At 37.0% G+C, this 20,021-nt stretch overlaps 1 protein-coding gene across 4 annotated transcripts; it reads right to left on the bottom strand.

The window, feature by feature from the left end:
* Positions 1 to 1,482: 1,482 nt before the first annotated feature.
* Positions 1,483 to 19,978, bottom strand: vill (villin-like). Of its 4 annotated transcripts, none has more exons than XM_067435417.1 (20): positions 19,740 to 19,978; positions 12,944 to 13,052; positions 12,721 to 12,795; positions 12,350 to 12,543; positions 12,158 to 12,266; positions 10,165 to 10,275; positions 9,874 to 10,079; positions 9,192 to 9,270; positions 8,994 to 9,092; positions 8,743 to 8,896; positions 8,529 to 8,629; positions 8,306 to 8,443; positions 6,819 to 6,977; positions 6,016 to 6,195; positions 5,338 to 5,483; positions 5,107 to 5,251; positions 4,632 to 4,820; positions 3,081 to 3,140; positions 2,705 to 2,944; positions 1,483 to 1,839 (listed from the first exon to the last, which is right to left on the bottom strand). In XM_067435417.1, the coding sequence occupies exons 2-20, from the start codon at positions 13,010 to 13,012 to the stop codon at positions 1,726 to 1,728; spliced, it is 2,568 nt and encodes an 855-aa protein (XP_067291518.1). In that variant the 5' UTR covers positions 13,013 to 13,052; positions 19,740 to 19,978; the 3' UTR covers positions 1,483 to 1,725. The 4 variants fall into 4 exon arrangements, with proteins under 4 accessions (XP_067291518.1, XP_067291520.1, XP_067291519.1 ...); XM_067435419.1 differs by having other exon boundaries at positions 12,944 to 13,023; XM_067435418.1 differs by lacking the exon at positions 19,740 to 19,978 and adding an exon at positions 15,791 to 15,867.
* Positions 19,979 to 20,021: the final 43 nt, after the last annotated feature.

The following is a 20,021-nucleotide window of genomic DNA, read 5'->3' as shown; positions in this document are numbered from 1 at the left end:
TAGTTTTCAAATACCTGTTTTCACAGTCCACACTACAACGCAAACATGATGTTTTCAAATGTATCCACTTTGGGGAGCGTTTTCAAAAAGCTCTGTTTTCTTGAATAAAATTACAGTCTCAGTGTAGACAGCAACAGCAAGCGGGAACCTCCCCCAGTTCTGTTGAATCCAATATGGAAGTGACTTAAACTGCAATTCCTCAACTGGCGACTAGGGATAGGGGGTGATTTTTTTTATAACTCATTAATTTACATTATATAAAGCCTTAAAGTTCTGCATAATTAAGGGCGTGGCCACTTTGAGTGACAGGTGGATAGCCATTTATCTGCTGTCTGTAAGTCATCGCGTCACCTCAGCTCCGCCCACATCTTTACCCATTTTTTTTTTTGTTATTTGGTCGTGATGCTGCTAAGAGGGCAATGGCCAGCTCGGTACAACTTTATGCTTCAAAACTGCACTTCAGAATCGTATGGGTGACATCACGGACACTACGTCCATATTTGTTTACAGTCTATGGTAGACAGAAGGCCAAAATGGAGAGAAAAAGATGCATTTTGTGTATTAGTGTGGACAAGGCTTTTATAATGAAGCGGTTTTGTAATTTAAATGGAGAGTTGGAGATGATATAATTTCAAAAACTTTGAAACCGATTTTCAAAAGTTTGCATTTTCAGCGCCCCAAAACTAGCCTGGATGCCAGCCGAATTTAGCCCCGCCCAACTGTCAACGGCTCTTAGGGGCGGTTTACACCATAGCATGTGTGTTCAGTCTAGTTTTTCTTTACAAAGTGACATCGCCAACTACTGGCCTGGCATGCATAATACAGCATTTTTAGTACATCATTGTCATGTAAACGTACCCTTAGTTAAAGAGATTGTTACTCTTTTCTTAACAAAAGCAGCACTGTGTTAAACTGTAATCATTTAGTTTGTTACTGGGTGGTCAATATCTTTTTTCTACAGTTGCTTACGATGATCAAAATACAAATGATGGACAATGAACCATTTACCCCATATATTACCAATGCTAGCCGTTATTTTCTGATAATCATGTTATGAGAATCTTAACAGCAGGTGTGTATCTAGTTGTCTGGTCAGAGCAGTAGGAGAGTTGCTCTACAAATATGTATAACATAAAATAATGGAAAAAAGTAATACATTTACATAGGTCTTTTATATTTTTACGGTGTTTATTTTTTTGTATTCGTTTTTGTTGGTGTAAGGTATTGTTTCCTTTTATCTGCTCTAGAAATATTTCTATTTTTTATGTTGTTCTTAAATGAACTAATGTGCCTTTAAGGAAAGTTGTTACATCAGATATTTTAAGCCATAACATCTGTTTCTCATGTCCTGTTCTGACGTCCTCCTAACAGGAAAGAAATGGCTTTACTGACTCTAAAATGCTGTGATGAACCATTACATTCATTAAAATTGAATTAAACATCTCAGAAACATTTCTAGCCATACAGTGTGTTTTATTAGTACTATAAGAAACATTTATACATGTTGTATGTGAATGATAAAATTTAGAATCCAATATTTGTGTGTAAGATATTTACAAAGCATTTCTATTAGGTCATACCTTTAAAAGTTCACTTTTAATGTGACAAGACATTTCTTTGAATAAATAAATCTATAACAGTGTATAGATTACAGTCTTCAACCCGAAATACCCCAAAAGCACAATAATCATGTCTGAAGATCAGACTTCATATAGTAAAAGCAACTCAAAACAGTCCTGCCTTCTTTTTAAGGTCATTCTGACGCCATTTAGGCAGCCGTTGGAAACTGCTACGGGTGCAGCCGAGGAGATTCTCGAATTCGGCATCAGTCAAATATTCCTGAAATAAAGATAGTTTAGGAAAAATTTTTTTTACCAAATGATAAATTCAGGGGTTTTACAGACCTTCCACAATTTAAGGCCTTAAAAATGTCAGAAAACATAGACGGAATCGCAGAATCCATTCATAACAATTGAATAAAAGTAAAAGACGAGATTTGAGAAAAGTAAAACACATTTCATAGCGCCCTTATATATATCTATATATGTTTCATTATTTATTTAACCATTAAAACAGAGCCCAGAAAAATTAAGACAGAATAAACTATCAAAAAATATATATATTTATAAAATATATTACATAGGGTCCTGAATTTAATTGCATTAATAAAAGTGTATATCTACTATTTCTATTATCAAGTACACATATCTAAGCATCCTTAAATCAAGATACATTTACTTGTCATGCAAAATGAAAAAAATAATAATAATAATCTTGTTTTCTGAGAAATTTAACAAAACTAAGTTTATGCTTTTATGCTTTAACACAAAAACAAATATCTGTCAGTGGATATGAAAATAACTTTGAATTTGAATTAAGTGGATTTTTATTAACCCATTGGCAGATTTTTGTTCTATTTTTAATCATAAGATCACTTTCATTAGATTTCTTATCTCGAACTTTAAGCTATTTTAATTTGTAAAATGAGTTCAAAAGTTATGACGATTGTTAGAAATTGTATTCTCAAACTTTGAATTGATTGCTTCCTAGACATTCACGTTTAAAGAACATATTGCCACGTTCCCTTTCAATTTAGTCCTTACATTTTCTTTAATGCTCTTAAAAGGTCTTAAATTTACCTTTATTAAACCTTCAGAAACCCTCTCATTTGTATAATACCAACCTAAAAGGTTTCAACACCCACCTCTTGTTTTTCAGAGTCCGCTCCACTCACTTGACGCAGCTGGTTAGGTGTTTTAACTAGCTGCTCAGAGTTTTGCTTCCCAGAAGGCTTTGCTCTGGTGGGAGACTGGTCTGCATGTGCACTGGAGATGGAAGAGGACACCCGCTGATTATTAGGCCTTATATTTCCCGGTCCTCCAGGAGCGCTGTAGCTCCCCACACCTCCTCCTGTTTTCTTATTCAGGTCTGTGTTGTTGAGATTCTACAGGAAATCAGGTCATTATGTTTAGATCTGCATATAGGTGTGTAGACCATATCAATATCTGAATCTAATCAATTTAGACGCATCTGTTGACATCAGGAACAAGCATTAGATCATTAAGGTGAAAGCTTTTTACCACAGTGATTTGCGAAATATCACCCATCTGGCTTTTCATCTCCTCATATGAAAGGCCTCCCTAGAATATAGAGTGAAACTGAAAAAGTGTCTCTCTTTGTGACTTTAATTCATCATGTAGTGTGAAGGTGGGCAAAATTATTTAAACTCAACATGAAATGGCACAACCAATTTTACTTTCATAATGTTTGAATATTCAGCGAGAGAAAGGTAGGCGGGATTTTAACCATCGTGAATATGTTGGATTGTGAAAAATAAACATCTCCTGAATGTAATAATAGCCTACTACTGCTAGTAATAATAATAATTACTATTATTAAAATATTCATTAATAATAATTAAATAAATAAATAATATAATTGTTGTTATTATTATTATTAATAGCCAAGTCCTTATTTAAAATATGATGATGATTATAATAACTATCATTATTTTTATTTTATTATTATTACTATATTTTTTTTATAGAAACTAGCTATAAAATTGGCTTTCGGTTAATATGAATAAATAGCTTGTGTGAATGAAAAAAAAAGTTGCTTTTCATAAAAATATTATTTGCAATTAGGCTTGTTGCAATAATTGATTCTTCGACCAAATTACAATTTGTTAAATTATTTATTATTAAATTTGCCATCAAATATGCAACATCAAATTATATTATATTATATTATATTATATTATATTATATATTATATTATATTATATTATATTATATTATATTATATTATATTATATTATATTATATCCAAAATAAAATGTTGTGTTTACATAATATATGTGTGTGTGTGCTGTGTATAATTATGATGTATATTTAAATACACAGTCATTCATGTATATATTTAAAAAATATTTGTAAGTGTTTACTGTATACATATATATATATATATATATATATATATATATATATATATATATATATATATATATATATATATATATATATATATATATATATATATATATTACATATGAAACATAACACATTTTTCTTAAATATATATATATATATATGCATGTGCTTGTATTTTTATATACATAATAAGTATACACAGCACACACACATATATTATGTAAACACAAACTTTTATTTTGGATGCGTTTAATCCCGATCAATCGATTTGACAGCACTAATTATATTAATTATATTATATTAAAATAATTATATTGTATTAAAATAATCATATAAATTTTATTTTCACAGTAATAAGGTAAATCATACGGGCCTATTTTATTATAATGCTATTTTTATATACGAATCCAATTTGATTTAAAACAATGTAAATCGTTAATCGCAATTAATTGCATGCCAGTTAATCTTCGGCACAAAATTTGTGATTGTGAAAGGCCTATTTTGAAATAACGACATTATGCACATACGGTCTAGAACATGCGTCAAGAAAGTAAAAAGGGTCATTTTTTCTTTCATGTTGATGATAATTAGGGTGAGAATCAACAAACGATTATGTGGACTGAGAGATTGTGTTAGTTTGTTAGTGAATTTATGTTGTGCATTACTGCCCCCTGCTGGACAATGTCAGCCTGTTCGACTCACGCTCCACTTGTGAGCGTCCCAAGCATTAAACCAGCCGGTGAAGGTGGGCGGCTCATAGCCTTGTTTAACTGTGGTGATCGGTGTGCCAGGGTCCCGTCCTGCTGGGTGGGTTTTAAGGTAGTCCACTGCACTGCTGTAGGACTCCTGAGTCTCGTACTGGTTGGCTGAGTTGCCAATCCAAAGGAAAATCTGAGGGAGGAAGAAGAAGAGGGGTTTAGGAGATTGACATGTATATGTTTTCAAACATTTTTAGATGCTAGAGATCTTCAATTTTAACAACCCTATACAACGCCAGCTATATACTTTTTGTCCCTCCCTTTTTCTTTCCTTTTTCTTCCCTGGTCTTCCCTTGGTAAGAGTAACTTGTTGTTTGATGTTATTTTTTGGTGTTTCTTTTGCATAACCCTCAAAAGAACCGCCATTTCACCCCAGCCACATGCAAAAGAAGCCGACAGCATAACCTCACGTAACCCACCTCCTCCCATGTGTCTAACAGCATGACATCATCCTCATCCAGATCGTCCTGAGTGAAGTCCGACACTTCTGTCATGAGGAATCGGCCCGTCTGATTGGAGCATTCAAACAGACGAGGTTCGTGAGGTGTCACTTCTCTCTCCAATCTAGTGGAGATACAGAGGAAGTCAGTGGAAACTGTCCTCGAGAGTTGAAGTATGAGCTCATGTTTTTCCTGTTTTTATGGTTGTACCTCTTGTCACTGGCATATGGAGCTTTCCCTCCCAAAGCCACCCAGAAGGCAGCTGGTTCCTGTCCTTCCATCACATTCTGCTTATCCTGCTCAGAAAGCAAATCAGCTACGGCTTTCCCCATCTCCCTCTCATCTCCACTGCAGCCCTGTGGGAAACATAAACAAACACACACACACACACACACACACACACACACACACACACACACACACACACACACGCGATTTATAAGATGTTTTCCTCATGGGGACCAAAAAATGGATTTTGGATATTGCCATCTTTGTGGGGACATTTTGTCCCCATGACATAGGGTTTACCAGTTTACCAGGCCCTATTATTTAGCAGATGCTTTTATCCAAAGCAACTTACAAATGAGGAGAGCAATAGAAGCAATCAAACTAACAATAGGGCAACAATATGCAAAACACATTTTTAATAGAATATAGAATAGTAAGTGTTAGCATTAATGGGTCAAGTGTTGCCGAAAAAGATGTCTTCAGCACTTTCTTGAAAATGACTAAAGACTCAGAAGCTCTACCCGAGGTCATTCCACAAGGCGCCCTTCACTTGCAGAATGCAAGCTTCTAGATGACACATGGGTCTGCAGTAATAAGTTTAGGTATGAGGTGCAGAACCAGTGGTTGTTCTGTAGGCAAACATCAGTGCCTTATACTCACCTTTCCATACCACAGGAAGACAGTCTGAGGAGTTTTGAGCAGAAAGACGTCATTGGTGTTGAGAGAGGAAGCTCGGGCGGGCACCTCTGTTGCCTTGGTGTTCATCTCATGTGTCCCTCTGACCTGAAAAAGTCTGGCACCAGGATCAGGGTTCACAACACCCGCTCTACCTGTCCCACCCTGAGAAAACATCAATATGTCAGTGGGACAAGAGCACTGAAAAAAGAAATGCTTATTAATAACTGTAACTTACATATAAATGAAAATGACGGTTCAAATTATTTATAAGACACATAACTAACGATTATTGCATGATGTTTGATAATGTCAGTAATGAGCGTTATTATTAATTGTAACTTTAAAGGAACACTCCACCGTTTTTAGAAATAGGCTTATTCAACATCTTTCCTACATTTAGATATGTGGGCAAATGCATTTTTTGTCTCAGTGTAGGCATTGTTTTAGTTTGCCAGAGTTGGCGCAGAGATATCACGGCTCTCATCCTCACGTCCGGCAAACTAAAACAATGCATGCACTGAGACAAATGCATTTGCCCACATATCTAAATGTAGGAAAGAAGTTGAATAAGCCCTGTTTCTAAAAACAGTGGTGTTCCTTTAAGAAAAATCATATAAAATACTCAAAAGAAGCAAGAAAACATTAATTTGAATAAATTATATAAAGGAATATGTATTTAAGTAAGTAAGTAAATATTTTATTTGCTTAAGTGGTAAATAATTCAGATACATAACATAAAATTAAAAGCTATACTGTATGTTCCATAGGAATGAAGGGACAATCACCTCAAAGATGATGAGTCTGCCCTTAAAGATGGCCAGGAAGTGTCTGGGCTCTTTTCCCATGACCACTCTGACCTGTGTTGGGGCTCCATTGTATTTGTTATCCAAATTCACCGCCTGATAAGCACAAGCCGTCACCTCATCCTGTGTGGCATGACGACCCTGAAGAACACATGCTTCATGTCATAGGGTCTCCAATGTGTAGATCCAGATTATAACACGGTGTCAGTGGAGTTTTTCAGGTCAATGCAAGTGAATAGAATTTGTGTAGAGTTCAAATTTTTAGAAATGTGCATCGTTTATTTTCTACTGTAGCCATAAAGTATATAGTACATTGGTATAGTACAGAGATTTATGTCACAGTGAAATGATCTCTGCATTATATATCAAGTACTAAAGTGCCATTTATTTTAAATAGGCCTACATATAGCTAAGAGAAAAAATATAGTTTAAAAAGATGCTTTTGAGGGGAACTGACTGATATACATCCAATATAATACCCCTTTAAAGGGTTAGTTCACCCAAAAATTTAAATTCTCTCATTAATTACTTACCTTAATGTTGTTCGACACCCGTAAGAGCTCAGTCTGTCGTTCGGAACATAAATGAAGACATTTTGGTTGAAATGCCTTCATTGACATCAATTTCATTTCCTCTCTCAAGACGCATAAAAGGCATTAAAGACATCGATACAAAGCTTATCTCACTACAGTGGCTCTACAATAAATTTATGAAGCGACAAGAATAGTTTTTGTGAGCAAAAAAAACGAAATGACGACATATATTTATGGGCCGATTAAAATAAATAAATAAATAAGGACTAATATAGTGATGGGCTGATTTAAAAAAAACGGTTATGAATCAGCATATGGATTCATGATGCGGATCGTGTGTCAAAGTGCTGAAATCATGTGACATTGGCGATCCGAATCATGAATCGACACTGATTCAAAACGTTCAAAACTTAGTTTTGAAATTGGCCATCACTATATAAGTCCTTATTTATTTATTTTTTTGCGCACAAAAACTATTCTTGTCGCTTCATAAAATGATTGTAGAGCCACTGTAGTGAGATGGGCTTTGTAACGACGTCTTTAGTGCCTTAATGGGTCTTGAGAGAGGAAATGACATTGTGGTCAATGAAGGCCTTTCTGAGCCATCGGATTTCAACAAAAATATCTTCCTTTGGGTTCCAAAGATGAACAGAGCTCTTACGGGTGTTGAACGACATTAGGGAAAGTAATTAATGACAGAATTTTCATCTTTGGGTGAACTTACCCTTTAAAACCAGCTGTCATTGCAAAATAACTCTCCGGTATTATTAGTTTGTGGATGGCACTTAGTGTAAAGTTTTGTTATCTAATGCATAACTAATGTGTAACTGTGTTGCTCTACAGATTGTTATATGTTTTCTCCACATTATGACATAAAATAACATTATTGCTGTATATATTGTATTGTAGATGGAGTATTCACATTATACTCCTCACCTGCCACATGTAGAGGATGTACTGAGGTTTGTTGGCTCTGGTGTAGGTGTACAGCACTAGATAACAGTCTCCTCCATAGAACTGTCCATAAGTGCTTCGGTCCACCTCCTTCAATTCAAGATTCTCAATCCGCCAAATCTGAACACAAGGCAGAGGAAATGTTAGATACCAGTGTGACAGCAGGCCAGGACTTCTGAATTCAGGTATTATTATTGCATCACACCTGAACTTGTCCTGAAGCATCATCCACCATACGCTCCTGAGCAGCCAGCTTTGGCTGGGCGTGAAGCTCCATTACGTCAAACTTCACCTGATCCACTTTAGCTGCGATAACAGATGTGTATTCCATTTGACACAATCAAATATGACGCTTGTACTAAAATGACGATACTGAAACATCTATACTCTCGCAAATATAATGCTGAATGATGAATCACCTATCTTCCCTACAGAGTAGGTCCTTCCTAGGCCTTGAGTTTGACCTTTTTCTTTCCAGGACTTGAAGAGATGTTTAAACATGGCGGACTCTCCTCCTTCACTCATAACCTCCACTTTAGTGTTGGATGGGTAGTTCTTTGCTTTTATAAAGCCCTGAGGGACAATTTGTGTGCACCAATTATGACACAATTAAATATGTGATTTTGTTCATTTGAATTTCAAAAATACTACTTTGCAGTTTAAGACATACAACTGCTCGACTCAGTGCTGAACGTCTCTCTTCAATTGAAGATCCTTTTCCCTTCCAGACCATTATTGAGCTGCCGCCATGATCTAAAAAATAGCAATCCTGCAAACAAAACAAACATCAAAACAGAACCCACAAATAGTTGTGTATTATACTGTATAACGATACTGTGGGTGATTTGATAGATATAATGTGTCTCACCGAGGAGCAAAGCAAATCCTGGGTCAGCGGACTGGCAGCCACTTCCTGTACCAACAGCTGACCACTGGCATCAGAAACACTGACAAAATAGAAAGCTCATTAGGGACAGTTAATTAGATGCTAGCTGATCAATTAATAATCAGTATTATCACAAGAAACATCCAATATTCATAAATAGCCATATATACTTTATAGACAGGATAGACAGACAGACAGATGGATGGATGGATGGATGGATGGATGGATGGATGGATGGATGGATGGATGGATGGATGGATGGATGGATGGATGGATGGATGGATGGACGAGCGGGCGGGCGGGCAGACTGACAATAGATAGATAGATAGATAGATAGATAGATAGATAGATAGATAGATAGAAAGAAAGAAAGAAAGAAAGAAAGAAAGAAAGAAAGAAAGAAAGAAAGAAAGAAAGAAAGAAAGAAAGAAAGAAAGAAAGAAAGAAAGAAAGAAAGAAAGAAGACAGAATGGTTGGTTAGACAGACGGACGGACGGACGGACGGATAGACAGATAGATAGATAGATAGATAGATAGATAGATAGATAGATAGATAGATAGATAGATAGATAGATAGATAGATAGATAGATAGATAGATAGATAGATAGATAGATAGATAGATAGATAGATAGATAGATAGATAGATAGATAGATAGATCATACTGGTAGAGTTTGATGATGGAGGTCTGGTTTAGGTCTGGTTTGTCATCAGGGATTGCCTCCTTCAGGTGAACAGTCCTCGGACCCAAAACAGATTTCATGATCTTCATCAGGTCAGGAGAGGCTTCTTCCTGCCCTCCCTCAATCACACCAATCTGAGTCCGGCCTCCACGCTCTCGGTCCCTGATGTCCTGAGCCAACAGAACAGCCTACAGAAGTAATCAAGAAGAAATCAATCAATTCCTCATTTTATTAGACATCCAGCACAGCATCTTCCCCCGTTACTTCAATTACCTTTAATTTTTCTTGTCTATTGCTTTGAGGACCGTTCCATTGAATGATTGCTTTTCCAATGTCCAGAAGGAATATGTCCCCTAGATTAAAACTGCTCCAGGAGACCTCCACCTGCAGAGAGACACACATAGCCCGCTAAAATTGACCAGTTCAGACAGTACTGGCTAGAAATCAGACATTATTGAAAAAGTACTGCTCAGCTTTGAATACAATATTTAACTTCCTGTTTCTTTCTGAAATGGACAAACTAAAAGACCGTTTCTGGGCCAAAACATCAGAAGGCATGAGGACAGTAGTGATGCAGAAACACGATTCTTCTCCTTCTTATTTATGCATGAAATGAGTCTGATAGCTTCATTTACTGATTCTCTTAATTTTGTCCCTTAGCCTGAAATATAAATATCTGTCCCCACACTCAATTTAATTGCAAATCCTCTAATGTGCTTTGAACACATTTAAAAATCAACTCAAGCATAAAAGGGTTTCTGTGTTCTGTTAAAACAAAGGTTTTCAAGTTGGGGTCTCTCGCACTCTCTTTCTCTGTATAATCCGGGACAAATTTACAGTTTAGATTTACCACCAGGGTGAGGTGCTACTTCATCAGTGTTATTCACCTATCATTATCTTGTGATTTTATGGATAAGGTATGGAAGGGTTTAGGGATAGGGATAGGGATAGCCGGCTAGGACATTGCATTTGTGAGGTCAGGCACTGATGACATTATTTTGCCAAACAAAATACATTATTTAAAAGTTTTGGGACATCTGTCTTTACATGCACATTAACTTTAATGACATCACATTCTTAATCTGTAGGGTTTAATAAGGAGTTGTCCCACCCTTTACTGCTATAACAGCTTCAACTCCTCTGGGAAGACTTTCCACAAGGTTTAGGAGTGTGTTTTGGGGAACATTTTGACCATTCTTCTAGAAGTGCATTCGTGAGGTCAGGCACTGATGTTGGACAAGAAGGCCTGGCTCGCAGTCTCTGCTCTTATTCATCCCAAAGGTGTTCTATCGGGTTGAGTTCAGCACTCTGTGCAGGCCAGTCAAGTTCTTCCACACTAAACTCGCTCACCCATGTCTTTATGGACCTTGCTTTGTGCACTGGTGCACAGTCATGTTAGAAAAGGTAGGAGCATTCCCCAAACTGTTCCCACAGAGTTGGGAGCATGATATTGTCCAAAATGTCTTGGTTAAGAGTTCCTTTCACTGGAACTAAAGGGCCAAGCCCAACCCCTGAAAAACAACCCCACACCATCATCCCCCCTCCACCAAACTTTACACTTGGTACAATGCAGTCAGGCAAGTACCGTTCTCCTTGCAACCGGCAAACCCAGACTCATCCATCGGATTGCCAGACAGAGAAGCACGATTGGTCATTCCACAAAACACGTCTCCACTGCTCTAGAGTCAAACCGATGCTTTGCATTGCACTTGGTGATGTAAGGCTTGGATGCAGCTGGATGCACTCTGTGATTTTATGTGGTCTATCACTTCATGGTTGAGTTTCTGTCATTCCCAATTGCTTCCACTTTGTTTTAATACAACTAACAGTTGACCGTAAAATATTTAGTAGTGAGGACATTTCAGGAATGGATTTATAGCACAGGTGGCAACCTATTACAATGCCACACTTGAATTCACTGAGCTCCTGAGAGCGACCCATTCTTTCACAAATGTTTGTAGAAGCATCTGCATGCCTAGGTGCTTGATTTTATACACCTGTGGCCGTGGAAGTGATTGGAAGTGATTACTTTTATATTATAATATAGCGTATGTTGAGTCAGGCAAAATGCAGTCAGTGAATACTTCTACATATTCTACTAGGAAGGAGAGGCTGAGGCTCATGAATATTTATTAGAGTTTGTGACTATATGCTCCTGTTTGGTACCAAGCAAGCATTAACTTTTTAATATCCATGAGCTAAGCCTTCACTATAGAAGAAACTGTAATTTTGCATTGCGATTGGGAAGTCTGGTGCAGTAGTTCACCTCTCTGGCGGTCACGTGTTTTGTCCCTTTGACGTGGAGCAGGCGCTGAATGTTATACATATTGGTCTCCACATGAGTGAATCCTGATCCCACACCACCTTTTTTATATCTGCAGGAAACAGGAAAGTGCAAGGGTAATCAGAACTTTATGGAATTGTGAGGAGCAAGCCAAAATATTTTTGTTTGACTCACATGAGACCATTCTTGAAGTAACTTTTGAATTTGGCTGATTCACATCCCTGGACCTCACGGTATTGGACCGGGCTGCCTCCGAGAGATTCATCCAGTTGGGTTACATAGATAGCTGCTGCTCCCTGCTCATCCTGAGAGGAAGTGCTGCCTATCCAGTAGTGGATGTCAGTGGATTGTGTGGCGATGTTGGCCACCTAAATGACAAAAAAAATTTTTTAATTAACCAAGAAAACCCATGCATTATCATTGGGAAAAGAGTAGATTATTGACAACTGGTGCCGTTCGAAAGTGCTCATGTATAGTAAGCCTTTCCAAAATAACTTTTTTTTTTTTTTTTAAATGGCCTGAAGAATTAGATTGAAATGACTTACATTCATAATTATATAGCAGTCACCCTCAAAAAAATTCCCGAATGCTTGCTCTGGGACTGGGACCAATTGCATTTTCTAAAGAAAGAAAAAGCAGAATAATACATAAAACTAGGAATATTCAAAAAATGCAATGTCAGTTTGACTTGTTTTCATGTTTTTTTTTAAAATTAATATTAAATCATAGAGCTCATAAAAACGAGGGCAAACAGCAGCGGTCTCTTACACTGATGGTCCAGATCTGCAGGCCAGGCTTTCGCTGGATGTTTTTAAACACATCCTTGGCTTCAGTCATTCTGCTGGATTCTGAGAAGAAATCTCAACGCTCAAACTATCTGAATTAAAAAAAATCCACCGTGTAAAGCTTTAAGACTGACAAAACAATAAATGTGAAGTATATTATGAAGTATTATATACAGAAACCAATTCAGTCTTATTTACTTAATAAGCACTGGATTATATTAAAAACGTAACACTTATAAACACATCATTTGCTTAACAAAATAGCATACTTTAACATCAGACAGACAGATGATAGATTGGTCGACAGAGATCGATTGACCAATTGACAGACAGAGAGACTGATAGACAGACTGACAGACCGATAGATAGATAGATAGATAGATAGATAGATAGATAGATAGATAGATAGATAGATAGATAGATAGATAGATAGATAGATAGATAGATAGTTAGATAGATAGATAGATAGATAGATAGATAGATAGATAGATAGATAGATAGATAGATAGATAGATAGATAGATAGATAGATAGACCGATTGATCAACAGACAGACAGACAGATTGATTGACAGACAGACAGACCGATTGATCGACAGACAGACAGACCGATTGATTGACAGACAGTCAGACAGACAGACCGATTGATCAACAGACAGACAGACCGATTGATCAACAGACAGACAGACAGACAGACAGACAGAACGATTGATCACTAGACAGACAGACAGACAGACCGATTGATCGACAGACAGACAGATAGACCGATTGATCAACAGACAGACAGACAGACCGATTGATTGACAGACAGACAGACATACCGATTGATCAACAGACAGACAGACCGATTGATTGACAGACAGACATACCGATTGATCAACAGACAGACAGACAGACCGATTGATCGACAGACAGACCGATTGATCAACAGACAGGCAGACTGATTGATCGACAGACAGACCGATTGATCAACAGACAGAGAGACAGACAGACAGACCGATTGATCAACAGACAGACAGACAGACCGATTGATCAACAGACAGACAGACCGATTGATCAACAGACAAACAGACAGACGGACCGATTGATCAACAGACAGACAGACAGACAGACAGACAGACCGATTGATCAACAGACAGACAGACAGACAGACCGATTGATCAACAGACAGACAGACAGACGGACCGATTGATCAACAGACAGACAGACAAACAGACCGATTGATCAACAGACAGACAGACCGATTGATCAACAGACAGACAGACAGACAGACAGACCGATTGATCAACAGACAGACAGACAAACAGACCGACTGATCAACAGACAGACAGACAAACAGACCGATTGATCAACAGACAGACAGACAGATTGATCAACAGACAGACAGACCGATTGATCGACAGACAGACCAATCAACAGAGTATAATTGAAAGATTTTGACCGACAGATCAATCAAAAGAGATTGATCGACAAACCAATAGATCAACAAAAAGATAGACAGACAGACACAGATTGATAGACAGATATGATACACTGATACAGACAAATAGATCGACAGGCAGAACAATTGACTGACAAACAAATAGATTGTCAAAATGACAGGAAAGACAGATAGAATGACAGAGAGTTATTAATTGAATGTTATGACAGATTTTTGCAAATGTGAAATATATCAGGGAGCAATATTTTGAACAAAAATCTGATCCTTCATCACTCATAACACTGAGTGACTTGAGAACAGATGGTTTATGAAAGGATGATGAAGAGGATATGTAGAGATTTCACTTCCTCTAGAGATTCTGTACCTCTAGTAAACTTCCATGGCAACAAATGCTTTTCACATTGAAGGATTTGCTCAGTAAACACAAAAACTACTTGGCAACAGGAATTTATATCAAAAGCTAATTTAGAACAGGCCGCCATTTACATTACAAGTTATGTGAAAAAATATGAACTCTGGAGACATGATGGCTTCAGATGTTTTATTATAAATGTGCCTTTCCTTCAGAATCTATTTAAAAAGCATAACCAGATGAGCTGTGAAGGTTGAATAAATAGCACACTACAAAAAAACAACAACAACTACATATCAGCAACCAGTCCTCTCTCATAAAACTCAACGTTAACAGTGAAAAGAAACGCTGACCTTTCATAATCACAGCAGCTGTTGCTAAGAAACTGGGGTGCGAGAATATTGACTGAAATATTGTACTGAGGGTGGAGGACGAACACAAGGAGCGCAAGGATCACACAGAACAATCTCAGCAGGATGTAGAATAAACCAGCCCCGATGAAAAAATGGAGTCATAATTCACCCAAAACTAACAGAATATTGGATTTCTCAGATGACGGTACTCAATGAGAAAACAAGCACCGCTGTATGTTGGTCATATGATCTACTAATATTAAGAAGCAATAAACATCTGATTACTCTGACAAACAGCTCATAACTAAAGCACCATGTACTGTACAAGCCCTGCGTATTTAATAGTGTTGTGTGCTTTCTGTCCTGAATGACTGGTTTTCCTGTCTATTGACAGAGCTTTTTAAACAATAGTCAACCCTGGCTTTTCCATAAGTCCTTATCAACATGGTTTAGTCCCATATTTTCCAGTGTGAGTTCAGTCATGCAGGATCTTTTGATTCTTTATGACAAATTTGTTACCCATTACAAAAAAATAAGCTGACTATAGCAAATACGCTTCTATTGCATAAAAGACTCATACAATTGTATTGTTTTTCTGGTTACAATCATGTAAAACTTTGGCACATGCAGTATCCAACAAATATGTAGGCCTATCATCAAATGACAAATTATAGTTTTGTTCTTACCTGGATGTCGTGTCGCACAGGGTAGTAATGTATTAATAATGAGTTATGATGATTGTATATGAATGGCTTCCTCTCCCTGTGTGAATTGTGAATGTGTGCTGATCAGGGTAGGGCTTGTATATGTCCAGCCCAACAGGTGAAAACACACCTTAATACCCATGCAAGACTTTATATGGACTAGAAAAGGAGTTCATTTGACCTCTTACGTGCATAACCCTATAAATAAACCTTAAGAAACAAAAAACCTTTAGAAACAAACTAACACAAAGCCAATAAGTGACAGCAATATGCATAGTTTGTTCGTTCTATTATTCCAGAATGATCCTATAAGAAAATAAATACATTTTCTGAATGATTTAGAATAAATCAGTAGATTCAGTTGGTGTGAATGATTCAGCTTACTGAAGGGGAAGATTATCAGAGAATAATGACTTGAATTTTTTCGTATTTATGACTTATAGAGCATGAGTTTTATAGACTGCTTCAATTATCCAATGCTTTTATCCAAGGTTGAAAGCATCGAAAAAACGGACATTGTTGATGTTTTCTCTTTTCACGTTCTACAGAAGCGCGCCAAACGTGTTTGAAACAATAACTGGTGGACGAGGACTAACCCTTTGCATGAATTAGGAATCCCTCATCTTAATCACTCATTCTCTCAGTTATCTAAAACAAGAATGTTTGAAGTTAGTGGATGGCAGAGAGTCTCAGTCGTCTCTCTCCTGCTCTGGATTCCTCTCACATCAGCTCTGTCTCAGCTCTTTCACTCTTAGATCATAAGGAACGCTTCAGACGGGAACGCCACACAGACACTCAGGAGAGCCAGAGAGAGGAGACAGTGATTAATCTCTTCCACTCCAGCAGATGGGGAGACTGAGCGAACGAATCCCCTGTGAGAAGCTCTTGGATAGATATCAGAGGCTTCCTGTGGCAAACGGCCCATCAACTACTTACAAATAAAGATAAGTAAGCGGCAAAGTGGTGCTTCATTAAGGTTTAGAGGCTTCACCTTAATTGCAGGCCAGAAAACCATTCTGAGGTAGACGGTGGGCACCGTTTCTATAGGTGAACAATAGTAATAGTGGGTGTAAAAAAAACACAAATACAAGAATAAAAGAAAAAAGACATTTATTACAAGGAAAAAAAGCTGCTTTCCAGAGTGAAAGTCTATCTATCTATCTATCTATCTATCTATCTATCTATCTATCTATCTATCTATCTATCTATCTATCTATCTATCTATCTATCTATCTATCTATCTATCTATCTATCTATCCATCCATCCATCCATCCATCCATCCATCCATCCATCCTTCCATCCATCCATCCATCATTTAATTTGACAACATCACTAATAATCAATAATAACGAATTCAGAATTTACTTTTATTCATTAAATGGCTATTTTTCTAATAAAAGTAATCAGTAAAGTGTGTCATTGTTTGCCTCATTTTCCATCTCTTACTACAAAATAAAAATATCGTAATGTAAATAAATGATTTATTTATTCAACACTTTTGTGCTCCACTGAGAAATATATAAATACCCCCCCCCCCCCCCCCCCCCCATCTCATATTGGGGCTCTTTACGGGCTCCAAAATATTTTTATTTATTTTTTCACCTCCACCCTCTCAAAGGCCTGTTGAAACAAAAAATACAAACCCGATTCCAAAAAAGTTGGGACACTGTACAAATTGTGAATAAAACAGAATGCAATGATGTGGAAGTTTCAAAAGTTTCAATATTGAATTTAGAATACAACATAGATGACATATCAAATGTTTAAACTGAGAATATGTATCGTTTTAAGGGGAAAATAAATTGATTTTAAATATATTATTCTCCAGAATATATATTCATACAGCCTTTTAGTTGCTCAACTCTCTTAGGTCTTCTTTTTCGCATCTTCCTCTTTATCATGCGCCAAATGTTTTCTATGGGTGAAAGATCTAGACTGCAGGCTGGCCATTTCAGTACCGGATTCTTCTTCTACGCAGCCATGATGTTGAAATTGATGCAGTATGTGGTCTGGTATTGTCATTTTGGAAAATGCAAGGTCTTCCCTGAAAGAGACGCCATCTGGATGGGAGCATATTATGTTGTTCTAGAATTTGCATATACCTTTCAGCATTGATGGTGCCTTTCCAGATGTGTAAGCTGCCCATGCCACACGCACTCATTCAACCCCATACCTTCAAAGATGCAGGCTTCTGAACTGAGTGCTGATAACAACTTGGGTTGTCCTTGTCCTCTTTAGTACGGATGACATGGCATCCCAGTTTTCCAAAAAGAACTTCAAATTTTGATTTGTCTGACCACAGAACAGTTTCCCACTTTGCCATAGTCCATTTTAAATGAGTCTTGGCCCAGACAAAACGCCTGCGCTTCTGGATCATGTTTAGATGGATTCTTATTTGACCTATAGAGTTTAAGCTGGCGACGGCGAATGGCACGGTGGATTGTATTCACCGACAATGTTTTCTGGAAGTATTCCTGAGCTCATGTTGTGATTTCCATTACAGTAGCATTCCTGTATGTGATGCAGTGCCATCTAAGTGCCCGGAGATCACAGGTATCGAGTATGGTTTTCCGCCCTTGACCCTTACACACAGAGATTGTTCCAGATTCTCTGAATCTTTGAATGATATTATGCACCGTAGATGATGATAACTTCAAACTCTTTGCTATTTTTCTCTGAGAAACTCCTTTCTGATATTGTTCCAATATTTTTCACCGCAGTATTGGGTGAATTGGTGATCCTCTGCCCATCTTGACTTCTGAGAGACACTGCCACTCTGAGAAGCTCTTTTTATACCCAATCATGTTGCTAATTGACCTAATAAGTTGCAAATTGGTCCTCCAGCTGTTCCTTATATGTACATATACATTTTCCACCCTCTTATTGCTTCCTGTCCTAACTTTTTTGGAATGTGTAGCTCTCATGAAATCCAAAATGAGCCAATATTTGGCATGACATTTCAAAATGTCTCACTTTCAACATTTGATGTTATTTATATTCTATTGTGAATAAAATATACGTTTATGAGATTATTGCATTCTTTTTTATTCACAATTTATAGTGTCACAACTTTTTTGGAATCGGGTTTGTATTGCCAGCAAAATTTCCAGCATACAATTAGCTTCTCTCTCCTCAATGTCAGGATATTCAAATTCTAACAATAAAAGGCATCTGAGTGAATTTAATGTGTAGAAACGAAATGATATAAGGAAAGAGATCAATAGGCTTTGGGCACAATTGATTATGTTTGGCCTAATGTCATTATTACGTAAAGGTTTACCAGCCGGTTAAGTAATCCATTCCAGTGCTTGTGAAGCAACACAAACTTGTCCATTGCAGTATGTTGGTAGTGACCGCTTAGTTTTACTGTATTACTCAAATAAGTTTTTAACACTGTGTTAGGAGAAACCTTTAGGATTTAAGAGCATTTTTTCTCACTCATGTCATAGGACAGCGTGTCCTTCCCTCTCGGTGCAGAACACACACATAGACAAACATTCACAACAATAGTAAAGCAAACAGATGTGACTCATTTCCAGAGGAGCAACCCAACATAAGAGAGCTCATATTCAGCTGTTCCTTTCATCCACCTTAGGCAAACATCTCTCTGACAGAACCCAAATTCAAAATGTAATTTTATACTCTCAAACACACACAGTGCAGTTTTCATCTCTAAGAAGCAAAACACACAACCGATAAAGCTTAAGGTCATATGATTCACAGAGGTTTCTACCATATTTGGATATGCTGAAGTTAATCATTGAGATCAGGAAATAATGACTAGTGTAAACATATCATAAAGTCTTTTGTAACCTAATGTTAAATGTGTCAAATTATCAGGTCAGGGAAAAAATATTTTCCTTAAAGAAGTCTTTTCACGTTTACAGTGTAAACTGAGACATAAAATATGAAATGTGAAAACCATCTTACCTTTTAGACTCCAAGGTCAACAGATACAATAATTCAATAAAGTATAAACGCACAGCTGACTACCTGTAAATATATATTCATAGCTAAAAATAAAGAAAATCCCAGCTTTTTCCAAAGTTTTAACACCAAAAATGACTATTTAATGTCCCAGGTGGCTTTTTGGTTGCTTCTCTGTAAGTAAAACGCTTAAGGTTCATGGCAAATCATGCAGCAAACTAGACAAGCGCACAAAGTTTGCTCATTAACTATTTTTTACACAGCCCACAATTCTGAGCACAAAAT

Source organism: Pseudorasbora parva, chromosome 24 (genome assembly GCF_024679245.1).
Source record: "Pseudorasbora parva isolate DD20220531a chromosome 24, ASM2467924v1, whole genome shotgun sequence".
Taxonomy (NCBI): Eukaryota; Metazoa; Chordata; class Actinopteri; order Cypriniformes; family Gobionidae; genus Pseudorasbora; species Pseudorasbora parva.
The sequence above is the reverse complement of the archived record's forward strand: the minus strand, read 5'-3'. Positions and strand labels throughout refer to the sequence as shown.

What these genes read in the sequence shown, in the direction of transcription:
- vill (XM_067435417.1), bottom strand. Translation starts at nt 13,012, where the DNA reads ATGACTGAAGCCAAGGATGTGTTTAAAAACATCCAGCGAAAGCCTGGC. An exon ending in ATGCTTCAGGACAAGTTCAG is followed by an intron (nt 8,444 to 8,528) that starts GTGTGATGCAAT and finishes CCTTGTGTTCAG; the next exon opens with ATTTGGCGGATTGAGAATCT. An exon ending in TCTTCCTGTGGTATGGAAAG is followed by an intron (nt 5,484 to 6,015) that starts GTGAGTATAAGG and finishes TGTTTCCCACAG; the next exon opens with GGCTGCAGTGGAGATGAGAG.